Source organism: Pleurodeles waltl, chromosome 3_1 (assembly GCF_031143425.1).
Source record: "Pleurodeles waltl isolate 20211129_DDA chromosome 3_1, aPleWal1.hap1.20221129, whole genome shotgun sequence".
Taxonomy (NCBI): Eukaryota; Metazoa; Chordata; class Amphibia; order Caudata; family Salamandridae; genus Pleurodeles; species Pleurodeles waltl.
In genome coordinates this window covers 849,521,309-849,544,714 of record NC_090440.1, presented here as the reverse complement: position 1 = coordinate 849,544,714, position 23,406 = coordinate 849,521,309, and the positions used below count along the sequence as shown (strand labels likewise).

General features: G+C 44.0%; 1 protein-coding gene across 1 annotated transcript in view; it reads right to left on the bottom strand.

The window, feature by feature from the left end:
• The window catches only part of LOC138283543 (uncharacterized), a 113,301-nt gene extending 90,334 nt beyond the window's left edge, over window positions 1–22,967 (bottom strand). Inside the window, exons 1-4 of the mRNA XM_069221484.1 lie at window positions 22,933–22,967; window positions 20,947–21,082; window positions 5,951–6,013; window positions 734–790 (exon numbers count right to left, since the gene is read on the bottom strand). Coding sequence (XP_069077585.1) covers window positions 734–790; window positions 5,951–6,013; window positions 20,947–21,082; window positions 22,933–22,967 — 291 coding nt within the window. The remainder of the gene's footprint in view (window positions 1–733; window positions 791–5,950; window positions 6,014–20,946; window positions 21,083–22,932) is intronic.
• Between the last annotated feature and the right edge of the window lie 439 nt (window positions 22,968–23,406).

Here is a 23,406-nt window from a genome sequence, read left to right as displayed (position 1 = left end):
CTACTGGTAAAAGCTCTTAGACTAACTCTTGGTAGGTTCAGGGTTCAAATCCTCCTATCACATGGTGGTGTATCTGTTTATTCACTATTGTTTTGAATATGAAACATTCCATTGAAGTATTTTCCCAGCAAAATCTTTGGGTTGCAGACAACCCCCTTGTGACAGGGCCATCTCCAGCAGACTGCAGGCAACAAAAGAAGTGGTCACGACCTAACCGATAGTTACCCCCAGTGTATGGCAGAGAGACGTTGACGGGATAAGCCGGTGCAGTGGAAGGAGTGAAGAGCGAACAACGAGGACGACGAACCAAGAGGGGCGAGATCCACCAGAATGATGGAGAAGAGGGTGAAACTGAAACAAGGAAGGTGCCACAAGTCCCTACGACAGGAGGAGAGTCCGAGGATGTCTGCCAGTTGAGAGGAGAGAAGGCCAAGATTCCCACGATGTCCCAGGAGGGATGTGGCTTGCACAAGTGCGGGACCACTTACGTTGCCGGGTGTGGGGTTGTACCTTGTGGAATCGGGAGGGACTAAGTGGGGCCAGGAGGGTGCGTGAGAAGGGCAATACCTAGAGTGTCACAATATTGGGGAGCACGGGGTAGGGACCCCAGAAATAATTCAAAGTGCACCTGAGGTGAATCACAAAATTCCTGATTCCTTCCCTACTCACGGTAACCTAAATCCCTCCCTAAACCAAAACCCCTATAAAGAAAGGAAAAAAGGGACCACTTTACCTGACCAGCGCCATTCTTCTCCTCTTCCAAGGTCATGGGAAGTTGAGAAATGGGAAACTGAAAGGAGATGAAACAAGAACTAACCGTTAAAAGAAGGAAAAGAAGACCCAAATATCTATCAACACAAAAATAAAAATATGGAGGAAGACAGTTAACAAACAGAAATGAGAAGTCACTTGAAAGAATAAAGAAAGTGGTAAATGCCCCCATATTGGTTTGGTCTGCATTCATCATCTGCAGGAAACAGGAGGATATCCTTATCGCACCCTGCCTAACCTGTAACAGTGGTGTCAGAAGTGGCATACTAGTTTCTCTGGAACACTCGGGAAGCTGGGATCTTGGAGAACAAACCCTCCCTAGAAGACATGATCATGCATTTGGCAGTACAGCGATACTTACTACTAGTTCAGGAAGGAAGCACAGCAGGACTGCAACTTTACAGAACGTCTTAAAGAGTCAAGCCATGATCATTGCAAATAATTAACTGGTACCCGAGACGACTATCCAGGAGTTGACCGACACGATTGCCAGTACCAGGGTCCACCCAAACGTTCTGAGTTCCGTTCTGCAGAAATACCAAGAGGGAGACGATCCTGATGCTTGCTTTATTAATTTTGAGGACGTGGCCACATCGGCCAACTGGCCACCAGAAAGGTGGGGACAATATGCTGCGCCCCTCCTAACAGGGGATTTACAGACAGCCTATCAATCAGATAACCCTGGAGGGATCATACCATATGTGGAGATAAAGAAAGCAATATTGGAAAGAGTGGGGTTTGACACAGAACATTATTAGGTGAAGTTCCAAAAGATCTGGTGGGTTACCTCGGAGAACCTGAGGGCCCTCTTCTGTAACATACAGGATGAAGGACTCCGGTGGTTGAAACCCTCAGAAACCACCAAAGAAGAAGTGGTGGATAAAATCCTGCTAGAACAGTACCTAGAAGCGCTCCCTGGGAGTAATAGGAGCTGGATAAAACAGCATCCCCAGGTTTTGGTGCCTGAAGTCATCAAACTTGCATGTGCTTTAGATAGAGCACAGTAGTTTAGAGGGACTCCACCCAAACCTCCCCCTCTATTATGGAAGACTAGCCTCTCTCTAAAACTGACCCAAAAGAGTCATCCAGAACTAATTGACCCTGCTAAGGAAACCAATCAATCCCTGTAATGCTACAATTGCAGCTAATGGGGCCACATCACCTGTAACTGCCTCTGAAAAAACCCCAACCCGGAATCCATGAAAATCGGATTCACACGGGGTAGAGGTTTGTGTGCGAGTGGTGAGTCCCCCCAGTATGTTAAGGACATGATGTTATGGACATGAAAGTAAATGAGACAAAAGCAAGTGCCCTTATAGATTTAGGGTGTAGGCAATCCATCATTTTCGCTGCTAAGGTTCTCCCGGGCAATGGAGGGTCAGAGAAACTGTGATCATAAGCTGCTTTCATGGGGACAGCAAGATCTATCCAGTGGCAGAGATCCTAATAGACTCGAGGGGACAGAAAGAGACTGTCTGGGTAGGAGGAATCCTGCACATGGTGGAGGACAGCATCATAGGGAGAGACTATTGGTACTTTGAGGACCTACTGGCTACCACCGGTTTGCAAGGCCTAGAATCCCAATGGTTGGCTACCGCCCTGTTCATTAATGAATGGTTGAAAGAGGGTAAGGAAAAGCAAAAGATAAGCAAACTGGAAAAAAGGGCCCAGAACCAGCGGATCCAAGAACGCCTGAATGCTGACCACCTTTCTTTCTTCCCCACAGATAGGAGAGTCCTATCCACTCCCCCGTGTTTCTGGGCGTGCCAGTGAGAAGATCCCTCCTTGAAACATGCCTGGGCCACAACTGTCCCCAACGAGACAGGACAGGTGGGGCTCTATTTCTTAATAAAACATGGGTTACTGTATTGGGTGGTGAAAACTAAAGAAGACCTACGAACCCAATAAGTAGTTCCTTCCCTCTTTTCATCCCCAAGTATTATACATAGCACACAGCCAGGTGGGAGAGGGGAATTTTGGTTTAGAAAACGCAGAGGAATACAGTTTACATAATTTCTATTGACCAGGAGTCTTCTCGGCCATAAAGAAATTCTGTAGCAGTTGTCCAAAATGTCAAATAGAAAGTCCTTCCCCTCCCCCAAAGCACCACTGCAACCCCTACCAATAATCAATGCACCTTTTTCAAAGGTAGGCATGGACTTGCGAGGTCCCATTTTGCCTTCACCCAGTGGTACCAATAAATACTGGTCTTACTCGATTATGCGACTCAGTACCCTGAAGTTATATCTCTCACTAGTATGACCACCAAAATAATAGCCAGAGCAATGATTGAATTATTTTCCAGGGTGAGTTTTCCACACGAGATCCTCACTGACCAGGGTACACCTTTTATGTCACGTTGCATGGCTCAGATAAGCCAACTCCTTAGAATCAAATGATCCATACTTGGATATATCATCCGCAAACAGAGACAAGACAATCTAGACACTACTCAAAAACACTATTTCCGAATTGGGATGTGACTGGGACAAAAAACTACCCCCTAGTCTTATATGCCATTTGAACTCATGTGCAGACATCCATGGGTCATAGTCCTTTTGAGTTAGTGTTTGGTTGACAGCCCAAGACTTTATTGTATATGGCAGCCAAACAATGTGAATAGAAAGAAGATGAGCGATGGGATCTCTTAGAATATACCCAGCAGCTGAAAGACAAGATCCAAACAGTCTGGGAAGATGTGAGGATTCATATGGAGGAGACACAAAATGAGCAAAAAAGATGGTATGACCAGAGAGCAAACTAGAGGAGCCTCCCCATAGACAGTAAGGTTCTTCTTCTTCTCCCCTCTTCTGATAATAAGTTATTGGCCAAGTGGCAAGGTCCCTATCGAGTATTGGAAAAGATAACGACTGTTACATATCGTCTTGATATTTCCCATACCTCCCAAAAGGGGCATACATACCATATTAACCTCCTAAAACTCTAGGATGAAAGAAAGCCAACAGCTAATGAACCACTTAACACTTTTTTTATTACAAATTTGAAGCCCCTGGGGATTCCCCTCATGCCCTCGGTAATTGATGAAGGAAAAGAAACCCCACCCCTAAGGGAGGGGTTGTCCCAGATCCAAAAGGGGCCGATGACCTCTCTAAATGAAGATTATCAAGATGTGTTTTCTAAGACAACCCGGTGTACCTCCCTAGTGCTGTATGATAAAAAAACAAAGAAGGCAAGGTGCTACATTTGAAACCCTATCAAATACCAGATGCCAGAAGCCAGGTAGTGTAAAAAGAAGTAAAACAGATGTTACAGGTTTGCATTAATAAACCGTCTTCTAGCACTTGGTGTTTCCTAGTAGCCCTTGTACGAAAACCTAAATGGAACCATACGCTTCTGTATTGACTTTTGCCAATTAAATGCCATCTCTAAGTTTGACACATATCTGATGCCGCATGTGGATGAGCTAATTGAATGATTAGGATAAGCCCAGTACCTCTCCAACCTTGATCTCACTGAAGGGTACTGTCAAATCTCACTAAAACCAACAGTGAAGGAAAAGCAGCATTTGCCACACCCTCTGGGCTCTACCATTTTAATGTCTTACCCTTTGGGTTACACGGAGCCCCTGCTACCTTCCAACACCTCTTTGACACCCAGCTGAGGCCCCATCAGTCCTACGCTGCTGCCTACCTAGACGATTTAGTCATTCATAGCCCATCTTGAGAAACACCATCTAGAACAGCTATCCACAGTACTGAATACTCTGAGACAAGCAGGCTTGACGGACAATCCAAAGAAGTGAAAACTGGCTAGGGAGTCAATAAACTATCTAGGATACGTCATTGAGAAGGGTCTCATACAACCACAAGTGGACAAGGTTATTAAGGCAATCCCCTATCCTTGAACTAAGCAGGACATCCAACCTTTCCTAGGACTAGCAGGGTACTATAGACGATTTATACTCCATTATTCAACATATGCGGCTTCCTTGACCGATCTCCTGGCAAAAAACTATCTCAATAAAATAGCTCTGTTAACTCCATCACAGCAAAACAGCTTTAACGTACTTAAAACCGTTCTATGTATAGCATCAGTGTTAAAATGTTCTGACTTTACTAAACCCTTATCCCTACAGATGGATGCTTCCGATCAGGGACTGGTATCATTCCTTTCTGAAGCGGATAACGCAGGACACCTCCATCCTATAGTATTCATCAGCCGAAAGCTAATACCACAGGAAAAACATTATCCAGCCATTGAGAAAGAATGTCTCACCATCAAGTGGGCTGTAGAAACCTACAATACTATCTTCCGGGACGCTTATAACTGATCATGCCCCTATAAGATGGTTTGCCCGCCATAAAGACACCAATCAAAGAGTACTATGGTGGTTCTTATCCCTCCAACCTTTTTCCTTCCAGATACAATACTCCCCTGGCGTGGACCAGAGCAACGCCGATTTTCTCTCTAAATATCCTATGATGTCATGGCCCGAACAGCCATTCAGAAGTGGAAGCGAATGTGACAGGGCCATCTCCAGCAGACCACAGACTGCACGAAACGAAAGAGGACATCACAAACCCGACTGATAGGTACCCCCGGGGAATGGCAGAGAGCAGTACGCTGGAACAAACACCCGTGCATCTGAACATTGAAGATGGAAGCCGGTGCAGAGGAAGTGGTGCAGGGAAGTGGCAGGAGCGAGCAGCGCACAATGAGGACAACAAGACAAGCCGAATGAGTAATGAGGACAACGAGATGACAGGGGCCGAGTTCTCACAGAACAGTGGAGAAGAGGAAGAGACTGAAACAAGATAGGTGCCGTAAGTTCCTGAGAAGGGGAACAGAGGAATCCCTGTGACAGGAGGAGCAGTCCGAGGACGTCCCCTGGCCGAGAAGGGAGAAGGCCAAGATTACCTCTACATCCCAGGAGGGACGTGGCTTGCACAGATACAGAATCGCCTCCACAGCGGGCGTGGGGTTGTATCTTGGGGAAGTGGGGAAGTGGGAGGGCCTAAGTGGGGCCCAGGAGGGTGAGTGAGAATGGCAACACCCAGAGTGTCACAGTATTGGGGAGTATGGAGTAGAGACCCCAGAAATAATTCAAAGTGCACCTGAGGTGAATTACAAAATTCCTGACTCCTTCCGTACTTACGGTGACCTACATCTGTCCCTAATCCAAACCCCCTATAAAGAAAGGAAATAAGGGACTACTTACGGGGCCAGTGCCTTTCTTCTCCTCTTCCGAGGTCATGGGAGGCCGAGAAACGGGAAGAAGAAACTGAAAGGAGACGAAACAAAAACTAGGCGTTAAAAGAAGGAAAAGAAGACCCACGTATCGATCAACACAAACAAATAAAAAAAAGAGAAAGAGTTAACAAACAGAAATGAGAAGTCACTTGAAATAATAAAGAAAACGATAAACACCCCCACATTGGTTTGGTCTGCGTTCATCATCTGCCAGAAACAAAAGAATATCCTTATCGTAACACACCTATAAGCAGCCAACACCAGGCCAGACCCTGCAGCCAATCTCCCACCGTGCATGGCGCAGAGTTGGGTGGTTATAAGGGGTTGCAAATAATTTGCACCCTATCCATGCACTGCTAATTACCCTAGATATTACAGAACTCATGACTTCTTTTATAACATCATTAATAATATCACTGAAACATTTGCTGTAAGTTGATTCATAAAATAAATGTGCATTGCGGGGTGAAAGTTATAGTTACCATAGGGCACGAGTTATAGTTACTTCAGATAACTCTAACTATAAGAGGTGAATTTCTATGGTTTTGCATGTTTAAAATGTGAGCCTTACTATAATGCCCAGTAACCTTTTATTTTTAAAGTGCTGTATATATATGTATATATATTCAATTAAAAAAGGTTACATGGATTATAACTCACGTCCCTGCCATGCACAGTTTTTTCATCAAAAATGTTACTGCAAAAATACATTGATATTAACAATGATGCTATTACAGTTGTTATGAGTGCTGCAATTTGTGGAGTGATTTGCAGTGCATGGTGAGGGCATGAGTCATAGTTACCTTAGGGCACGAGTTAGAGTTACTTGAGATAACTCAGGTGAATTTCTATGGTTTTGTACGTTTAAAATGTGAGCCTAATTATACCGTCCCTGTAACTGCTGTTTTTTTCAGGGAATTTCTATGTTTTTTTAAATTCTATTTCCTAACCATAATAATCCTGTTGCCTTTGTTTTTTTCGTGAATTTCTATTTTTGTTTACCTTTTAGCAATTTTTGTTGCTATGGGTTAATCCAACAACTGCTGCGCACCGCCAGGACCAGCCTGCAGCTAGACTCTGCGGCCAACACCAATAACCACTCAACCCTATGCTGTGCACTGCCCTTTGGCAATGCATGGCGTGATCTGGCCGCGACCTCTCTGGGTGTGAGAATAGGTGTGAAAGGGTGTTTCCGGGGGTGAGAGTGTCTGTCTGGGTGTGAAAGTGCACACATCAGTGATGAGGGTCTGAGTGCATACGTCCGAGACGAGAGTCTGAATGGGTCTGTGAATGGGTGCGTGAGTGCCTGAGTGGGTCTGTGAGTGTGTACCTAAGTGTCTGAGTCATTGTGTGAGTGGGAGAAAGAGATTGAAAGACAGAGAGAGAAAGAAAGTGAGAGCAATAGAGAGTTTTTTAGGCTTTGATGTATGATATGGTTAGAATGAGATACTTCTGCACAATTTAAAAAGAATAATTTATTTGCCATTTTTTTTAAAGTAAAATCCCCTTTCAAATAACTCTTAAACATGCTTAGTTCCCTACATATTTATTAACTTTTTTATTTTTTCACAAAATGCCCTTTGCGGGCTATCTGCAACAGCGAGAGAAGCTTCAAAGCCTCTATAGCAGTCCCTTTGCTTCTGCAATTAAAATCTGCTTTTAACATCAGCTCAGTGGTAGCTGAAGCAAACCTTTCATATCTGTTTGCTGCACGTGTTCAGGGGACAGAGATGAAAGGTCTGCTTTCAGACAGCGGGACCTGCTTGACAGGTCCCAGTGTTTGAAACCGGAGTGTTTGCTGTGGCTTGGCTGCAGTTTCAGAGCTGCAGCCAAGCCACAGCAAACAGCTATGTCCCAGGGGTGGGCACCCTGGGACATAGCATGTGCCAGCCTTGGTGGGCAGCAATCGCCAGGGCCATCAGTGGCTCCTTAAGGGGACCTGCACAGCCCCCCTCCATTAATCATAGCCCGTGGGAGGTGGTGATCCTGGGTCTGCGGTGGGACATGCTGCCTGCACCAAATTTAGCAAGTGCGTCAGGGAGGGGGTGTCCCTGGGGCTAGGGGGGCTGTGCAGCTCCCCACATTAAATTTCTAGCATGCCCTGGGGAGATGGTGGAGGTCCCCAGGGCTGGGGGGGGGAGGCCGACAGGCTTCCCCTACACACTTAAAGAAATTTGTCCCAGGGAGGTGGAGGTCCAGGGGGGTGGGGGAATGCAGGCCCCCTGCATATTTCATGAAAATTGCCACAGGGAGGTGGTGGCCCCCCCGGCTGCAGGGGGGCCAGGCAGGCCCCCTACCCTCAAAACGAATGTCCACAGGACTTGGGCCCACCCGGGGTTTAAAAAATACAACGCAAAGGAGCCCACACTTCATTTTTTTTTTTTGCTGAATCCACAAACCTACCTTGAATCGTGGCAACTTTTAAAAAGAAAATAGCCCTGGGGGGTCTCTCTGGGTCCCCACCACCAGAGCTAAGGAGTCAGGGTGTCCCTACTCAGGCCCCTTTTCTTTTTTTGTTTTTTTCAGTGACTCGGCTGTCAAGACCCAAGATGGCTGCCAACCCCTTCTGGCTGAAGTGTTGACAGCCAATCAGATCTCAGCACGTGATGGGGAGGGTTCGCAAATCCCTCGTGTCCCTAGATATACAATTTATTTTCCCCTAATTTCTCAAAATCTACTGAACGGATTTAGACCATGTAGGAGATGGATGTGGTGTAGGGGTGATAGAGGACACAAACACTGAGGTTAACTACCCTTTATAGGGGTTTACGTGCTTTTTATTGTTCTTGGCGGTAGATAAGGGGGAGAATAACTCTAGAACAGTCTGTGAGTAACCGGTGTTTCTGAGTTCCGTTTTCCTTTCCTTTTCTCCCTCTCGGGTCTCTATCCGTCTCAGGTGGGTTGCTTATTCTTTTCCCTTCCTTTTTCTTCCCTGTGGCGTGTTCCGGTATCTTGGCGGCAGGTTTCCTCGGAAGAACAAAAACAGGGTGGCAGCCGGTAAGTGTGGAGGGTAAGCACGGTTTTGGTTCTGTGTGGGAGTAGGGGAGAGGAGGTGAACTAAGGGGAAAAGGGGGGGGGAATAGTGACGGAAGGGTTACTCTAACCTTTTTTAGTGGGGAGGTGAAATGGTTTCTTTTCCCAGTGTCAGGCAGCATGCGTGGTTGTTAAGGTGCCCAGGGAACTGGCCCCGCTTCAGGCGCTCTCCCCTTAGAGGTAGTCACCCTGTCTCCCTTCCTCCCCTTTCCTCCCCCTCTCAGTCCTCCCCTCTCGTCCTACCCTTCCCCTTTCCTGCGTTCTGCTGTGGCCCTTTACTAAGGCACGTACCTTGTCCAGCCACGACCCTCCTGGGCCGTGGCAGGCTGTCGCGTCCTCCGTCTCCTCTCGGGGTGGTTCTTCCGTCCCTTCCTCCGTCTCTCCTCTCGGGTATTCCGGGTTGGCGCTTCTCTCCGTCTCCTCTCTCGGGGCGTCTGGCTCTCCGTTTCTCCTCGTCTCACTCTTTTCCGCCGTCTCTCTCTCGGGGTCCGTTTCGCGTCCGGAAGAGCAGAGCGATCTTGTTCCGCCGTGCCCTTCTTCACTCTCGGCAACCCGGAACTCCGGGGCCGACTTCCGCCTCCTTCCCGATGCGTCTCCATGACGACGGGGTTGCCGATCTGGCGAGGCGTTCGGAGAGCGCCATGATTGGGTTTCCTCCGGCGCTCTCCTACACACCCCTTCCCACGATCGGGACTGGTATAGGCCCGAGGAGTCAGGGCAGCGGGAGAGGAAGTCTGCGGGACATTGGCGAGCCCCAGGGATATGGCGGATCTGAAAAGTAAAGGGTTGCAGTTCAAGGAACCAGCGGAGTACTCTGGAATTGGTGTCTTTATGGGAAGCCAACCATGTCAAAGGCGCATGGTCGGTGAAGAGGATGAATGGGCGTCCCAGGAGGTAATACTGCAAACATTCGATTGCCCATTTAATGGCCAAACATTCCTTTTCTATAGTGGGGTAGTTCGTTTCCCTGGGTAATAGCTTCCTACTGATGTAGACTATTGGATGCTCATGTCCCTGGCGGTCAGGTTGTGCCAACACGGCTCCTAACCCGACATTGGATGCGTCCGTAAAAAGATGGAAGGGCCTGGCAAAATCGGGACAACGCAATACTGGTTCGGTTGTAAGGGCTTCCTTGAGCCATTGGAATCCCTGAAGTTGGGAGGGGGAAAAAGGAGGTAGGACCGTCGGATATTGTTTTTTTAGGAGGTCTGTAAGGGGGGCTGTGATAGTAGAGTATTGAGGGATGAACCTTTGATAGTATCCAACTAGCCCCAGAAAGGAGCGAAGTTCCTTCTTGGTGGTAGGGAGAGGAATATGTCGAATGGTGGCTACTTTATCCTTTTGGGGACTCAAGAGCCCATTCCCAATAACGTAACCTAGGTAGGCTATCTGGGTCTGCCCTAGTACACATTTTTTGGGATTGGCGGTAAGCCCGGCCGCGGATAGTGCGGAGAACACTTTATCCAGGTGAAGTAGGTGGGTAGACCAGGTAGAACTAAAAATAACAATATCATCCAGATATGCGGCTGTAAAATCATGGTAGGGTCTTAGTAGTTGATCCATTAGTCGTTGGAACGTTGCTGGGGCACCATGAAGCCCGAAAGGGAGCACCGTGAATTGATATAGGCCTGAAGGGGATACGAACGCCGTTTTTTCCTTGTCCGAGGGTGCTAAGGGGATCTGCCAATACCCCTTTGTCAGATCAATAGTGGTCATATATCGGGCTTGCCCTATCTTCTCCAGGACTTCATCTACCCGAGGAATCGGGTATGTATCAAAAAGGGATATCTCATTGAGCTTCCGGAAGTCAATGCAGAAGCGGATAGAGCCATCCGGCTTCGGCACTATGACAATCGGAGAACACCATGGGCTGGTAGAGGTTTCAATAACTCCTAAACGCAACATTTTATCGACTTCCTCTTCTATGAGGGTTTTCCTTGCCTCGGGAATTCGATAAGGTCGTTGTCGTACTACTTTTCCTTCCGGGGTTCTAATGTGATGCTGGACCAGTGCTGTTTTCCCCGGTAGTTCAGAAAAAAAATAGGCATGACGGTGGACTAATTCTGTCATTTGTCGGGTCTCTATCTCGGAAAGGGACTCACTGATTTTGGGGAGCTGTTGGGGGTCATACAGTGAGGTGGGGCACAATTCTAACCCTAAAGGTTGAGTTGGCGTGATCAGACACCCCCTTGCTAATGCTAAGTTATTGCTAGCGGGTTCTTCCCATTTCTTTAATAGGTTAATGTGGTAAATCTGGGTTCGCCTTGGATTATCTCTTAATTCTAATAAATAGGTAACGGGGGTAACTCTTTTTATTATTTTGTATGGTCCCTGCCATTTGGCAATTAATTTGTGCTCTGAGGTGGGCCTGAGGATTAACACTTTGTCGTTGGGTTGTAAGATCCTGAGTTTGGTACCCTGGTCATAGTAAGTCTTTTGGTTATTTTGGGCTTCTGTTAGATGCTGCCTTACGTCCTCCCATACTGATTGGAGTTGGGTTTTTAAATTATGGACATAGTCTAGGATAGGACGTTCTTCGTTCTCCTCCTCCTCCCAAAGTTCCACTGCCATATCTAGAAGGTTTCTTGGTTGTCTCCCAAATACCAGTTCAAACGGGCTATGCCCAGTGGAGGATTGTTCATGTGTCCTTATCGCGTACAATACTAGGGGAAGCTTCTGATCCCAGTCCTTACCTGTCTCATTCACCACTTTCCTTAAAAGGGTTTTTATGGTGCGATTATACCGTTCGACCAATCCATCCGTTTGGGGATGGTAGACGGATGTTTTTATCTGTTGAACCCCTAGGGATGTACAGATTTGTTTCATCATTCCTGAGATGAATGGGGTTCCCTGGTCCGTAAGGATTTCTTCGGGAAATCCTACCCGGGAAAAGAAAGATATCATAGCTTGTGCTACGTTTTTCGTAGTGGTGCTGGAAAGGGGAATGGCCTCGGGGTACCTACTTGCGTAGTCTACGAGCACGAGAATGTGGGTATGCCCTTTTCTAGACGGTAACAGAGGACCAACTATGTCCATGCCGACCCGCTTGAATGGTATATCAATCAGAGGTAGGGGTTGCAACGGTGCTTTACGGAGCGTTCCTGTCTCCACAAGTTGGCACTTAGGACATTGAGCGCAGTACCTTCTGATATGGGCATATACTCCCGGCCAGTAAAACCGCCTGAGTAAGTATTCTTCTGTTTTTTCCCTGCCACAATGTCCTCCCCCTGGTTGGTTGTGGGCTAGGAAGAGTATCTGGGTTCGGTAGGATTCGGGAACGACGAGCTGTCTTTTCTCCCCATTTATTTTGGTGGTGACCCTATATAACAGATCTTTTGAGGTCAAGAAGTAAGGACCTACCTCTCCAGTTGAGGCGGTTTTAGCATTTTTCCAAGCATGTTTTAAGGTGGGATCCTCGTGTTGACTCATTCTAAACGATGTGGGGGCTGCGTCTAGGAGGGCCATGACCCCTTCTTTGTTTTGTTGGTCCTGTTGCCAGGCGTATCTCTGTTTCTCCGTTCTCCTCTCCTTTCGTGTTAGCTTCCGTCTAGTGGGATGGCTAGGTATAGCATCATCTCGGAATGGTGCGTCACCCCACCAGTTGTCCACTGGGTTTTTCTGTCTGGTCCTGTCTAAGAGGTCGTCGAACCTTTGATAGTCCGTTCCTATTACACATTCCTCTATCAGGTTGTCCATAAGCCCCACAGGCAGACTGTCTATATGTCCGTCCCAGCCTATGGTTATGTTGAGAAGCGGATACTGGGCTCGATCCCCATGAACACAGCATATCGTAACCCATTGGTCCTCAGGGGGTGGTATCTGGTGAATCAAACTACGTCGGATTACTGACTGACTACACCCGGAGTCAATTAAGGCCATAACAAGTTTTCCATTGACCATCAGGGGGTACTTAAAGGACACACTACTCTTTCCTAGGCATAAGACTCTACCTCTAGTCATGCCTATCTCCATTGGTTCTATACCCTCCTGCTTTCTGGGACATCCACGAGCGATATGGCCCCACTCCCCACAGTTAAAACATTGGGGTTGTTGCATCGGACTTCTCTCCGGGTTTCTAGGTAGGCCGGTCTCTTCGGTTGCTCGTCGTGTGTGGAATTGAGTAGGGGGTATTGGTGGTTTCCCCATGGGGCGGACGGGTTGTGGTTTACCCTCTCCTGATCTGTGATAAGCACAAGCTAGATCAACCGCTGTCTCAGTGTCTATATTGGGGTGTTGTCGGATCCAGTGTCGGGTATGGGGCGGTAGGGAATCTAGATACTGCTCCAGAATAATCGCCTTAATTATGTCCTCGCGTTCCACTCCTAGTGGTCCTAGCCACTTCAACCCTAGATCCTTCACCCGGTAATAGTATGTCCGAGGGTCTTCATGGGGTCCCCATCTTACTTTCCGGAACCTAGTTCTATAGTATTCGACATCATGTCCGACTCGTTCCAAAATACTCTTCTTTATCTCGGCATATGGGTGACACCTCCCGGGTTTGCGGCCTGATAAGCGGATTGGAGGGTTCCTGTCAGGAGGGGAGCTATATACTGACCCCACCGCTCTGCCGGCCATTGAGCACTGGAAGCGACTCTCTCAAAGTTCGTAAAAAACGAGTCAGGGTCTTCTCCTTCTTGGTATTTTTGTAGGACTGAACTGGGCACATTGGGGTGCACCTTACTTGCGGCTATAGTGTCAGTCAGCTTTTGTATGGCAGTCTCATGAACTAGCTGATTATTGGCCATAATGGTGGCCTGGCTTTTCAATGCCGACTGTAGGGCCTCCCTATCCTCCTTGGCCTCTCGTTGCTGGGCTTCCCAGACTAGCTGGAGATGGCGCTGCCCTTCAGCCAACTGCTTAATCATTTCTTCCATGCTGGACTTGTCCTCCATTATCCCGTATCCGTCCAAGATCCCACTTCTGACACCACTGTAGGAGATGGATGTGGTGTAGGGGTGATAGAGGACACAAACACTGAGGTTAACTACCCTTTATAGGGGTTTACATGCTTTTTATTGTTCTTGGCGGTAGATAAGGGGGAGAATAACTCTAGAACAGTCTGTGAGTAACCGGTGTTTCTGAGTTCCGTTTTCCTTTCCTTTTCTCCCTCTCGGGTCTCTATCCGTCTCAGGTGGGTTGCTTATTCTTTTCCCTTCCTTTTTCTTCCCTGTGGCGTGTTCCGGTATCTTGGCGGCAGGTTTCCTCGGAAGAACAAAAACAGGGTGGCAGCCGGTAAGTGTGGAGGGTAAGCACGGTTTTGGTTCTGTGTGGGGGTAGGGGAGAGGAGGTGAACTAAGGGGAAAAGGGGGGGGGAATAGTGACGGAAGGGTTACTCTAACCTTTTTTAGTGGGGAGGTGAAATGGTTTCTTTTCCCAGTGTCAGGCAGCATGCGTGGTTGTTAAGGTGCCCAGGGAACTGGCCCCGCTTCAGGCGCTCTCCCCTTAGAGGTAGTCACCCTGTCTCCCTTCCTCCCCTTTCCTCCCCCTCTCAGTCCTCCCCTCTCGTCCTACCCTTCCCCTTTCCTGCGTTCTGCTGTGGCCCTTTACTAAGGCACGTACCTTGTCCAGCCACGACCCTCCTGGGCCGTGGCAGGCTGTCGCGTCCTCCGTCTCCTCTCGGGGTGGTTCTTCCGTCCCTTCCTCCGTCTCTCCTCTCGGGTATTCTGGGTTGGCGCTTCTCTCCGTCTCCTCTCTCGGGGCGTCTGGCTCTCCGTTTCTCCTCGTCTCACTCTTTTCCGCCGTCTCTCTCTCGGGGTCCGTTTCGCGTCCGGAAGAGCAGAGCGATCTTGTTCCGCCGTGCCCTTCTTCACTCTCGGCAACCCGGAACTCCGGGGCCGACTTCCGCCTCCTTCCCGATGCGTCTCCATGACGACGGGGTTGCCGATCTGGCGAGGCGTTCGGAGAGCGCCATGATTGGGTTTCCTCCGGCGCTCTCCTACAGACCAAAACAAAAAATTTTTGCTTTCTGGACCAGGGCCTACCTTTCCCCCAAATCTAGGCCCTCATTAGGACCTCGGTGGTCGGTGTTACAGTGGTGGTAGTACCACCAACAGGCTGGTGGTAGTACCACCAAAAGGCTGGCGGTACAGACCACCATATTATGACATTGGCGGTTTGGCAAAAGCCAAACCGCCAATGTAACAAACCGACTGGAGACTACAGTCTGCAGCCTGACGGCTGTCACTAGGCCATCCACGGTAATATTACCCCGCCCATGTCCATGGTTTCTGTGGCTTTTGTACCGCCACGAAAACCATGGAGGTAGGCACTATCAGTGGCAGGGAATTCCTTCCCTGGCTTTGATAGGGGTCTCCCCTGCCCCCTCCCCCTCCCCAGAGTCCTCCCCCAATGTCCCCCTCCCCCTTCCGTCCCCCCAACATAAACACACATACACACACAGACATACACACACACATACACACACGCATACCCACATTCACCCACTCATGCATACATCCATGCACACACACACCCACACACACTGACATACATACAAGCAGACACGCATTCACACATCACAACATACACGCACACTCACATTCATTCATGGGCACACGCATTACACATGCCCCACATCCCCATACATGCACACAGACAAAAACACACACACAACACCCCCCACCCCTCTCTCCTGTCGGAGCACCCGACTTACCTACATGCAGTAGGTCCTCCGGCAGGAGACGGGAAGAGGAGCTGCTGCCAGCAGCAGTGTCCGCCAGTGGAACACCGCCAGGCCGTATCATGTGTCATGATCCAGTCAACGGCATTTTATTGGTGTGGTCTGCCGCCATGACTTGAGTTGAATTCCACCAGCCTTCTAGCGGAATTCTGGCTACGGTCATAATATGGTGGACAGTAGGTAGCCACGGCGATGGTCTTTTGCCAGCTGTCGCCGTGGCAGTAGGCGGCATTTCACCGCCATTATCATAATGAGGGCCTTCATGTAATTTCACCCAGTGGTTTCGGCGCAACCACTGTTCAATGCTTCCTATGGAGAAATGAAAGGGGAAAAAGTGTTTTGGGACCCCCCCCCACTTTTTCTTGGGCCCCTCAGACAGATCACCCCTACACTTTCCAGACAGCAGCTCATGTGAGCATTGTATTTTCTTGGAAAAGTTTGTGAGGATTTGTCAAGCGGCACCAAAGTTATTAGCAAAACAAATAACGCTCTTTCTATAGAAACTTGGTCCCCACTATAACTACTATAGTGGCGCCCATCATTAAGTTTTATATATATATATATATATATATATATAAATATATATATATATATATATATATATATATATATATGTAAACATATCAAGTGTAAGGTAAACTAAACATGTGCCTTATGGGGGTTTCATACTGGAGTGGCTTTGAGCAGATTGGAGTGTCATCAAGTTGAGAAGAAAGTGATAGCGTGGAATGGGATAGAGCAAAGTTCCTTAGAGTAGAGTGGTGTAGAATGTTGTGGCATAGAGTGGAGTAGTGTAGAGTAGAGTGGTGTAGAGTAGTGTGGAGGAGAATGTTGTAGAGTACAGTGCCAAACAGTGGAGTGTCATAGAGTGGAGTGTTTTACAGTAGAGTATCTTAGAATGTGGAAAAGTGTAGTAGAGTGGAGTGGTATAGAGTGGAGTAGAGTGTCATTGTGTGTTAGAATGGATTGGCATAGAGTGTTGTAGAGTGGAGTGACATAATGTGGCAAAGAGTGAAGTGATGGTTGAGGGGAAAAGTGGAACACTGTGAAGTAGAGTGGAGTAAAGTGGCAGGGAGTGGCGCAGAGGGAGTTGTGCAGAGTGTCCAAGAATAGAGTAGAGTGATGTGGGTAGAAAAGAGTGTTAAAAAGCTGAGTGACATGTCATAGAGTACAGTTGCCAAGATTCGCAGATCCTCCATGATTTTTGTGCCAAAGATTTAAAAAATGCTTTTGGCCCCAAAGGGGTTCCCAGCGGACCCCATCACCAGGCCTAGGGGGTTAGGGTATTTTTACTTTTTTTGGGACTCGACTGAGTCCAAGGCCCAAAATGGCTGCCAACACTTCCTGGTTGAAGTGTTGGCAGCCAATCAGATCTCAGCATGAGATCTGCTGGATCCATGGAGGATCTATGTCCCTTGATATACAAATTTATTTTTCCTTTAATAATTCAAAAACTACTGATTTACACCAAATCACAAAAAGAAATCTTTCAGGACCAATATCTACCTGTCTGTCAATTTAGGTGCGAAATTCCATTTGGAAAAATACAGGAATAGAAAATAAAAAATATTAAAAAAAATAATAAAAAAAAAATATATATAAATGAATATAAACAAACACTATAACATTTAAATTATAAATAATAAATATATTAAACCAATTTATGAAATGTATTGGAGTCTGGGAATAATAGATATATTATTCACTCTCGTTTATTCAACAGTGGAGAAAGTGTAGGACTTCGGAGGGGTAAAATTTATTTTTCTCACTCCAAATAGTGCAAAAATAGGGAAAGCACTGGAAATCGACAGAGTTAAATTTACTATTCCCACTCCAGTCCATGCAATAGTAGGGAAACTGTTGGAATTTTGAGAGTAAGATTTATTGCACCTTTTTCAGTCTGTGCAACATTAGGGAAAGCATTGAACTTTGGAAAGGTTAAATTTATTATTCACACTCCAGTACATGCAACAGTAGATAAACTACTTCACTTCAAACACATTACATATTTGAGTAACACTATTTATTTAGAAAAAATATATAACTCTTAACATAAAAATGATTACTTAACATACTATATATATATATATATATATATATATATATATATATATACTATTAATCATTGTATAAAATTCATAAAATTTTTAATAATTACATTTCAATTAAAAATAATGGCTATTTAATTATTACTTAATTAACTTGCCACGCTTTACCCCTACGAAGTTAGCAACTCACCTCTAAAATATAACGAAAATAAATAGGTATAAGCTGATTTACATGATTCATAATCAATGACATAACTCATTAACAATTAGTAATTAATTGCCAATTATTACTTAATTAATTTCCCAGCCAACACCCTTACAAACCCAGCAGCCCATCCTTCAAATATAACTAAAATATATAAATATGAAACATTTAAATTATTAGTTCTCAATTACAATTTAAATGATAAATGATTATTTTTTTATGTTTACTTCATTAACTTGCCACCCTATATCCCTACAAAACCAACAACCCACTACTTAAATATAACAAAGATAAACAAGTATTTCATAATTTACATAATTAATAATCCATTCAATATTTAATAATAGATTAATAATTGTCAATGCAATATTAATTACTTACCAACCTTTACCCTGACAAACCCTGCAGCCCACACCTAACATTTAACTAAAATATATGATGATTACGAAATGTACATAATTAATAATCAATTAAATATTTAAAAATAAATTAAAAACTGACTGTTAATTAATTATTACCTAATTAACTTCCCACCCTACACCCTTACAAGCGTAGCAACCAACACCTAAAATATAAGTACATTAAATCAGTATTACACTATATACATAATTATTATCAATCACATACTTACTTAGAAATTATTAATTCATTAATTAATTGATAATTATTACTTAATTACCTTCCAACTATATTCCCTACAAAGCCAACACCATACAATCCAGTTGATTACTATTAAAAATGTAATCACAAATTCTAAATCACTTAAAATTACAAGCTATGGTAAAAAAAAATTGAATAACAATTGTACAAACAATAGTAACACATATGAACAAAAATACATTAAAATAATCTAAATACTATATTCTTTACAACTATATTATTGAAAACAATATTAACAATGATATTCTTAACAATAACATTCCTTACCTGAAAAAAATGATATTATAGACAATAATATTTCTGCATCACGATATCTTTATATCACAATCTGCTTTTTCTGATATTTCTGTCTCCTGGTATTTACAACTCTATATTTTGTCCAAATATCCGTTAAATAAGGAAATTAAAGTCTTATATAATCTTATATAGACACAACAATATTTAGGCTTATGAACATTTGGGTGATTAAATACTTAGCAGTCTCCACTACACCAGGGATTCCTGTAAAACCTCCAATAAGAAGGATTTCCTTAAACCTTCTCCCGGGAAAAGTGGTTGAGGGGACTAGGAGAACCACCACCTATCTCCTGGGCCCCTAGGGTTGCTTTTGAGGCTAGGGAGTGCACTCTTTGCCGCACATCATTCTAGCACCAAAGGGCACCAAAAAGCTGTGGATCTGCCCTAATAATATCATCAACCACAACTATTAATTTTATCCCTGAAAATCTAGGGGTCTTTCTCCCTACCATGGTAAGAAAAAATGAAATAAAAAATACAAGCAAAGTTAAGAAAACAATAAGTACTTGGAAAGCTAAGTTTCAAATTTTCTGTAGCTTGTGCTGCTTTGAAAATGTAAAAGCAAAGGATTGTTGGCTAGAAAAGGGTGTGTATTATAGTGTGGCTTTCAGGTGTTATTATTTTGGAAATCAAGCTCTCGTGGTTGATGTAAGCGTCCGTCATCAAGACGGACAAAAACGTCAACCGTAAACACATCTGCTAGGAAATTACTCTGTTGCAAGATCCTTGCAATACCACCAAGATGACAGGATGAAACATATATGGCTGATGGAGGTTCTTCCATTGAATAAATAAATTGGATGGGGGAACATCTGCCAGCATCATGGATGGATCGAAACCTCTGTCAGGAAGGACAGGCAGGCCAACCACCAAGATATACATTGGGCCGTAAATCGGTTGCCCTAAAAAAATGAGATTTTGTACGAAGGTGGTATCGATATGTCAGACTCCCCGCTGTAGTTTTTCAAAAGATTGATAAAGTTTATTGTAATTACAATTCGGCAATTCGGCAGATAAACATTATGCTGCATTAAAGGTAGGCCTGGGTGAATTACCGAAAAAATTCCATTAAGTGAAAAACTGGTATGGCATTTAGTGCTATTTTTCTGTAGTACATACTGTGTCCTTGCTTCCACTTTGGGAGTGAGGGCGCAATTTGTGCAAAATAATTAAGCATAATCACGAGTGAAACGAACAACAGCTGCTCATGTCAGGTGAAACGTCTTCACAAGCTTGCTCAAAAAGATTTTTACTCAAGTTAAACCTCAATTACTCTACATGGCATAATGGTATAGTCTCAGGCATTTTGTACAATAAACTTGACACACAATTCTTTAAATTATGCAAGACTATGCCCTGTAAAATACATTTCACCCAGGCCTAGCTATTTGTAAGTTTTCAGGTATGATTTGTCTATCTGGGAGAAACTTTTTGCACAATGGCGTTTGCAGAATCTGAATTTTACCTTACCCAGAATTGATTCAATTGTGCTAGTTCTGTACATTAATATCTTGCTGCAGTTTAAAAGTGAAAGATTTTGTATGCTATATGAATGCAATATTCTGCTTTTCTGTTGTTCAGAATGGCCTGTTTGATTATTGACAGCCTGTGTACAGCCATTCGAAATGTTAGACATTTGCATAAAGCTTTGATTCTGAAGTGTCATTTGATCCTGGGCGAGGGTGCTAAATGTACACAGAGCTCCAGGCACTTTGTGGATGATTTTAAATCTAAACAACCAGGTAGTAGTGGGAATGAAAACTGCACCTCCCATGAGGATTGCACAATAATGGTGGAAAAGAAAATATCAAATAAAATAAAATGTGTACGGAGCTGGTTAGGTAAAAAAAATGCCCTATTACCAGAGCTTTTTGTAATATTAATCTCAAGGAGACCAATACAAATGGATAAACAACATTGAAATCTAAGAAACTTTGTGATCAACCTCGAAAAAGTCACAGGAAGTGACGAAACACATATGGCTGTTGGATCTTCAGACAGTAAATCGACTGATTACATCCCTATTCTCGATGCATACTTACTTTAAGATTGTTTAAATACTTTGTGTTCTTGCTGTAACATGCGTGGATGGGTTTTTGTTGTTTACCCACTGTGTGGATGAAGTCAGACTGCAGAGGTGAAGATTTTACTCCAATGGATCCCCTTCCGGAATATTTCCTGAGAGAAAGCCAGTTTGTCTGTTTAATAAAATGCCCAGGACTGAAGAAGCTTTTCCCCTACTGCCACTGAAGTTGAAAGAAAGAGGTTAAAACGTCTGGGTATTACTTGGCAATAGAATACAATTACATACCAAAGTAGTATGGTTAACGCTAACAAAGACAGAAAAGAGCTCTGGTGGGACAGAATGAATGTCAGTTAGTGCTTGGATGGAAGTGATGCCACTCGTTAGATGTGTGCCCCCTGAATATCGAAGACAGAATATTGTGGTATGGAAATATAAAGGACAAAATATTGAAACCAAAATATTGAAAGGTAAGTAAGTACAGATTTTGCATACCCAACTCCACGTATATTTCCCTTAACGACAACTATATCTTCAAGTTATGTAAATCTGGAGTTAGTGATAGTAAATCAATACTTCCTCTGTATGAATTTACATTTCGATATTCGGTCTTTGATAATTTTGCCACAATATTCTTGTATCACGATATTCTTATTGTCAATATTGAGTAATACAACTATCTGAGAGGCGTCACTCTCTTTAAGATGATTCACTCAGAATTAAATTGAAATCTGTGTCTTGTGCCTTACTTAAAAATGTACTACCTTTTTAGGAAAATTATATTGATATGATTGAATCCATTTCAAATGCCACAGAATTGTAAATTAATTACTGGAATATTTTGAGATGGTTGAGTATTTTTATGAAGCTCTATGTAATGAAATTGGGATGGTTTTGAGATAGAGAAGGAAAGCAATGAAAAAGGTGCTGTACATTTAAAACACAATAAGTCACTTTTTGATTTGCTTAACACACTAGCAATCTTATTGCTGAGGCCTCTCATGACAAAGTCAGTGATTTGAAGAGTGCATGGTATATTCTCTAGTCCCAGTTGGAAGGGAAATCATGAATACTTTACTAATATGCATGCATATATATTGAAATATCATTTTAGACAAGAACTTTACACTACGGATATTGGCAGACTAGAATAGAGAACCATATATCTCAGAGTAACTTCATATCCAATTAATGTGAGGGTTGTATTTTATATACATGTTTATTAAGTGAAGCACATTTGCAGTTTCTATATTTGTATATTTATTTTGAGTTATCTAAGTGAAGTTTATGTCATGCTTACACCCACTTGCACCTGCACCCAATATCCAGTGTTTGGGAGAATACATTTGGTATGAGTGTATGTTGAGGTTTTTACCTTTGAGGATGTTGCATTATTTAAAGTGAAGGTAATCTGAAGAAATGTTAGTGTTGTTTGGCAAACTAGATTGGGGATGTTTGATTGAATAACACTCCCAGACATACTTCCAGATCTTCTGGAGAAAATGTAGCTCTAGTATGATATAATGACGCAACGTAAAACAAATCAACATGCAGTAGTAATGTAATGCTAAAACAGGCAGATGTATTAAAACAGCAAGCACTTCCTAAACAAATAAAAACATACACCAGCAGTTAAACTATCTTAGTGTTAACAAGTTAGTCCCATCACTAACACTTAATGGAAAGTAAAATGGGAAAATGTAACAATGCACAAAATGCCTTGGCCTTGTTGGACAGCCCAACCAAGCAATGGCAAATCATGAAAAACCCATAAAAACTAATGGCTCAAGACGAACAATATAAAGTGCACTCTCTGTACTTCTTATTGTGCTATTTTGGAGAAGTAATGACAAAAGATCTTCTAGAATACAAAGCTCTCTACATCAGACATAAAAAGGAGGATTAAAGAAATCTTTTTTTTTTGCTTGGTAATCCCAGATTTTTCACCTTCTGCCGGACCATTTTTTCTTGTCTTTAGGACATTGTACACTTTACCCCTTCTTACCAGTCGTAGCGAGCTCGTGCTCTCCTTTTAAACATGGTTGAATAAGCTAATTCTTAATTGGCATAATAACTTGTCTCTAAGGGCCAGATGTATGAAAGATTTTTGGATACGCAAACGGTGCGAATGCCCGTTTGCGAATGCAACAAGCCAGTTCAAATGTATGAAAGACGTTCTGAACGCAATTTTAAGGAATCGCTAAACTAGCAATTCCTTAAAATTGCCACCCTCTTTAGCGAGTCGCAAATTGCGACTCTCTAAATAAGAAATTGCAAATAAGGATTCCTTCTTTGTGATTTCTAAGCACATGTAAGAAGCAATTCCTTAATACGAATTGGGCATTTAGGAATCGCTATTTACCACCAAGTTGAACTTGGTGGTAACCATGTGCAAATTTTTAAAATGCATTTAAAATGCATTTTTAAAATTTACATGTAAAGCACACATGCCTTTTTGGCATGTGTGCACCTTACATGT